The sequence below is a fragment of the Leptodactylus fuscus genome, chromosome 9, assembly GCF_031893055.1.
Source record: "Leptodactylus fuscus isolate aLepFus1 chromosome 9, aLepFus1.hap2, whole genome shotgun sequence".
NCBI lineage: Eukaryota > Metazoa > Chordata > Amphibia > Anura > Leptodactylidae > Leptodactylus > Leptodactylus fuscus.
Genome location: NC_134273.1, coordinates 13,847,979 through 13,853,346, shown reverse-complemented (window position 1 = coordinate 13,853,346; position 5,368 = coordinate 13,847,979). Strand labels below are relative to the sequence as shown.

Genomic DNA, 5,368 nt, shown 5'->3' with positions numbered 1-5,368 from the left:
AAGGGAAGGCTGGTGACTATGACAGAGGTCAAGGAAAGAGGGAGGTAGAGTAGATGGAGGCTGGATGGCTGATCTCTTGGCATGGAGAAGGAGAGGGCAGGGGAGATCTGGATCTAGAGGGAGTTTTGCAGCATGGAGCATGAGATCTAGGTAGGAGGAAAGAGTGAGGCTGTAGAGAAGAGAGAGAAGAGAGGGGAGGCTGCAAAGCAGAGAGAGGATAGAGGAGGAGGCTGCCTAGAGGATAGAGGAGGCTGCAGAGTCGAGAGAGAGGAGAGGGGAGGCTGTAGAGAAGAGAGAGGATAGAGGAGAGGGGAGGCTGCAGACAAGAGAGAGGATAGAGGAGAGGGGAGGCTGCAGAGGATAGAGAGGGGAGGCTGCAGGAATATCTGCTCATCACGTGTGCCCGGGGGCGGGTCCTGTTTTACGAGTATTTACTACGATCCCCCTATTAGCTCAGAGCCCCGGCTGTCAGCCTGTTCATGCCATGCACTAATAACCTCTGCCCAGGACCCCAGCCCAGCATGGCAGACCCTCTTGCGGACTTGATGACAACAGCCGCAGCCCGGGGGGACCTGAAGCAAGTAGAGGACCTGCTGCAGAGGACGCCCAATGTGGATGCACCTAACAAATTCGGAAGGACAGCCTTACAGGTGGGTGAAATCCTGGGGGGAAGGGGGATCGGATAGCTTAGCCGGGGGCTTCATGACATGTCCATTGTGAAATCACGTATAATAGGCCCGGTGCACATGAAGGGTTAATGCCTCCACCTTTAGGGATCGCTCAGTGGCTTCCTTTCCAACGTAGGATCAGACATTGCAAGAAGGGGTTAAATGCAAAGATCCCCCCAAACACCCCCGCCGAGCCTCCTCCGATCTATACAACGATATCATATAAATCCAGCTTCCATTTAGCATCTTCTCCATCCAGGATTAGTTCTGGGACACAAAGGGTTAACGTGCCCTGCCAGGTATTCACACTGAGCAAACACCAACCCCAAATCTTGTGCTGTCTGCTGCAGACAGGGTGGATCTCGGGCAGATCACTACAGGGTATTATTATTACGTTACACCCCTATCCCCTTCCTCAGCACCCCAAATAGCTTCTATAAAGTATAAATATATATATTGCAATATTATATTCGATATTGTTACAGGAATCCTCCGGGATCGCTGACATTCCTGGCTCCTGTCACTTCACACAGGGAATCAGATTTATTTTATTTTTCTTGCTAGATCCATCTGTTTTTGTACAAATAAAATACAATAAAGTAAAAAACGAGCCCCAAGAACAGAAAATACTCAAAATGGAGGGGGGGGCAATATAATGCAATGGGGTGCACTGCTGTCTATGGGGGCCCCATATTGTCATGATGCAGGGGTCCCCAGTATTCCTAATGTAGGTGGGCTCCTATAGCTGTGCTGGTGTATTTTACATTTATTCCATCTACACTAGGTCTAGTACCAGGCTCTGACTTTATAGGAAACCAGATTTATCATTGTCTATACATATTAACATAAAGGAGATTATTTGGGCCAAGATGTCTGAGGATCCAGGGCAGAGAAAGGGGTGAGAAAGGCCTTACATGGGGGGGAAGTGACAGCAGGGCCCACGTGTGTCAGGCCTAGATGTGACCCATATACCACAGCTACAAGATGTCTGCCCTTATATAGGGGACACATGGGAGACTTCTTATATGCCCAGGCCTGGTACAATTGCCGCATCTGGTGTGTATTGGACTAGTGGAGCACAAGCTGCTTTATTAAGGTGGATGAGGTCGGACGATGTAGTCGGCTCCCTGGATCTGGATACATTGTATTTACATAGTAATGTGTAACTATCTCTGACTATGAAGTGTCAGCCTCAGCCCCACAATCTCTCCTATGGATTTTGTTACATTATCTCTCCCATTATGTAGAATTAATAATTTGGATGTTTTTGCAGTTTAGTGACTTTTTAGGCTGTAAATAAAATAATTTTAGTTACAATGAATGAGGGGGGAGGGGGGGTTATAATGTAAGATTTTCCATCGGTGTTTAACCCTTTGTCTGCTGTATAACCCATTAAGGGTTTTGCTGTCAAACGTCTGCGAGCATCTCCTTGTCTGCAGAATGTGAATTACATCTTATTCTTGGTACAACAAAGACACACCTTATAAGATAAGAAGCCTGTGTTTACTAAGGTGACTTCATCCAGCACCAGAGACCGTGCAAGGCCCAGCCACAAGTATTAGCTTCACACACACATACATATATATATGTATATATATAGAGAGAGAGAGAGAGAGAGAGAGAGAGAGAGAGATAGCTTTATGTATATAGCTATAAATATCTAGAATTTTGTATATATCCATATATATGTCTATATATTAAATTTTATATATATATATATATATATATATGTGTGTGTGTGTGTAAGTTTACATAGATGCGATTATATTAATAACAAGTACACATTACACACTCGTTTGCAGCTTTATAAAAGCTACAGCTAAAATACCCGAGTAGGGATTAAACAGACAGACAGATAATAGAGATTAATAGGGAGAAGGAAAGAAAAAACATATCCACATATGGTTATTGATACGGCTGTACACATAATAATTACTGGTATATAACATTATTACATTGTATATGATATTACTTTTGTTTTTAAATTAAATAAAAAATAATTGGTGTTTGTGGATTACAATTGTATAGAAGTATAAAGACCAGCCCTGAATATTCTCCACTTCCTGAAAAGCAACACGATTTGCTCTCATCTATTTTTGTTTTTAATTTGTATATCAGTTACAATAGATATATTCAATAGATCAAGGGATAGAAACTTGTATGTGAGAGATATATATATATATATATATATATATATATATATATATATATATATATTTAATTAATGTTATTATTATTAATAATAATAATGATAATAATAACACTAGCAAGTATATAATAGCAGTCTATTTATGTTTGTGTAATACTATGTAACAATGAATATATTTTAATATACAAATATATATATATATATATATATATATATATATATATGTTTGTTTAATACCTAGTAATACACACAAACACACACATACACACACACACACATATATATATATATATATATATATATATATATATATATATATATATATTCACACACATTATATATATATATACAAAATATATATATATATATATATATATATATATATATATATATATATATATATATATAATTGTATATATTATTTATACTGTATATTCCTATCTGTGTGTTTCTTAGCTGTGTCTGTTAGGGATCTATGTATCTTACACTGTGTGTCCTACTGTACAACAACTAGTGAAATAAGACGAGGGAGAGTTAGGGATGATTTTTTTTCCATTCCCCATCATCTAACCAGATGCTATTTATACTCAGACCTCTTTTCCTCTCTAACCAGTTTCTCTCTTGTGTTCCCCAGGTTGCCCAATGAGTGGCACCGACCCTGGGGGTGTCTGAGGAGGGGGTTACATCCAAGAAGATCTATCTATCTATCTATCTATCTAATATCTATCTTTCTTTGCGTTTATGTAATACTATGTAATAATATAAAATATTATATATATATATATATATATATATATATATATATAAATATATATATATATATATAAATATGTATGCTTGTTTAATAAACACACACACAATATATACATATATATATATATATATATATATATATATATATATATACAGTATATATATATATATATATATATATATATATATATGTATACACAAACACAGTGGAGGATAGTTAATGAGATCTATTTATTTCTGTCTTTATAGTTAGTTATAAATCTATTTTGATGTGCATTCATATATACATAATATCTATGTTGTATGTATCATGTAATATATGTATACAGTACATGTATAGATAGAATGCTATGACCTATGTATTTACAGGCTTTGTTATACTACAGTATACAGATTCCTCCATAGGTATGGCCACTTGGTAATAGTCTGTCTCTTCCTCCCCCAGGTGATGAAGCTTGGCTGCCCGGCCATTGCCAGCCTCCTGCTGAGGAGAGGTGCTGACCCTAACCTGCAGGACAGTAGTGGCTTCTCTGTTCTCCATGACACTGCCAGGGCTGGCTTCCAGGACACTATGCAGATCCTTCTGGACTTCCATGCTGATGTCAACCTGCAGGACAACAATGGCAACCTAGCCCTGCACCTGGCAGCCATGGAGGGTCACCTGCAGGTGGTGCAGCACCTGGTCCTGCACACTGACACCCGGGTGACCCATAGGAACAGGAATGGGGAGACTCCCTGTGACCTAGCCAGGATGTACAACAGGGAGCAAGTGATGCTGTGGCTGCAAACTAATGCTAGGCAGTGATGCCAGGGGCCAACATGGAGATGAGCAGCGATGAAGTATTTAGCAATATGGACATCCTCCAAAATTATCATGGACCACAGAGACTGAAGCTAATAACTCTCTAGACATGGCAGGAGGCTGCAGGTAACCTAGGACGGACCTGCTCATCCAGTTTGCTTTTTCTTAATATATAACTGTGATTTTTTTTTTTTTTTTTTTTTTAAGAAGGGGGGGGATATTATAAAATATTGTAGCACTTAGAACCAGTCCCAGTACTGGCTGCAAGCACTATGCTGGGGGGAAGGGATCCCCACCACAGACTGTCCTGTTGCTAGGCTTATACGCTTTATTTACTGCAGATATGCACTTATTCTCTGACCCTTGTATTGTCTAGTAGCCCCATATGTCTTGATTGTTGCCCCTTTCCCTACTCTGTAGACAAACAGTGATGGAGACATTGTCACTGGGCACAGAAGGATCTGGCATGGGTTACAATGTTCTTCTTATTCATTGTCTGTATCCATGCACAGAGACTGGCCTGTTGTATCCTGCAGTCCTCTGGGAGTGAAATGGTTAACCCCCATGTCCAGCACCCCTCCTCCCCCCCAAACCTTCCTCCTTGTTCTCCTCGGTGCAGACTAGAGGCCATGCTCCTGTCCCCTGTATTCTGCACTATATATCACTATTATCTCAGTATGTGGATTGTCTATGTACATTGTATGCGCTGTATCTGTAGCTGCAAGTAAAACATTCTTGGTACGAGCCTCAGACCTGCAGTGTCCTCTGTGCCTGGCTTTATTCCTCAAACAGAAACCAATTCATGACTTTTTATATATTTTTTTTAGCATTGTTATATATTTATATTTTTTTTCCTCTTATACCCAGTAGCTCAGGATGGTGAAATTTTATTTGTGTGGACTCTGTTTTCTTTCACACATTTTTTCCTACATTTGTTCCTAATTATTTAGTGCCTATGGAGGTAAGTCTACCTTAAATGAGAGCAGGAGATGTGTA

The 5,368-nt window shown here is 39.7% G+C and overlaps 1 protein-coding gene across 1 annotated transcript; it reads left to right on the top strand.

Annotated features, from left to right (window-relative positions):
• The first annotated feature begins 451 nt into the window (after positions 1-451).
• Positions 452-5,075, top strand: CDKN2C (cyclin dependent kinase inhibitor 2C). The gene is made up of 2 exons (XM_075287622.1): positions 452-650; positions 4,016-5,075. Exons 1-2 carry the CDS (start codon positions 480-482, stop codon positions 4,373-4,375), a joined length of 531 nt encoding a protein of 176 aa, XP_075143723.1. The 5' UTR covers positions 452-479; the 3' UTR covers positions 4,376-5,075.
• Positions 5,076-5,368: the final 293 nt, after the last annotated feature.

Coding starts and splice junctions, on each gene's coding strand:
- CDKN2C (XM_075287622.1), top strand. CDS start 480: ATGCCATGCACTAATAACCTCTGCCCAGGACCCCAGCCCAGCATGGCA. Junction 651..4,015: donor TCGGAAGGACAGCCTTACAG/GTGGGTGAAATC, acceptor TTCCTCCCCCAG/GTGATGAAGCTTGGCTGCCC.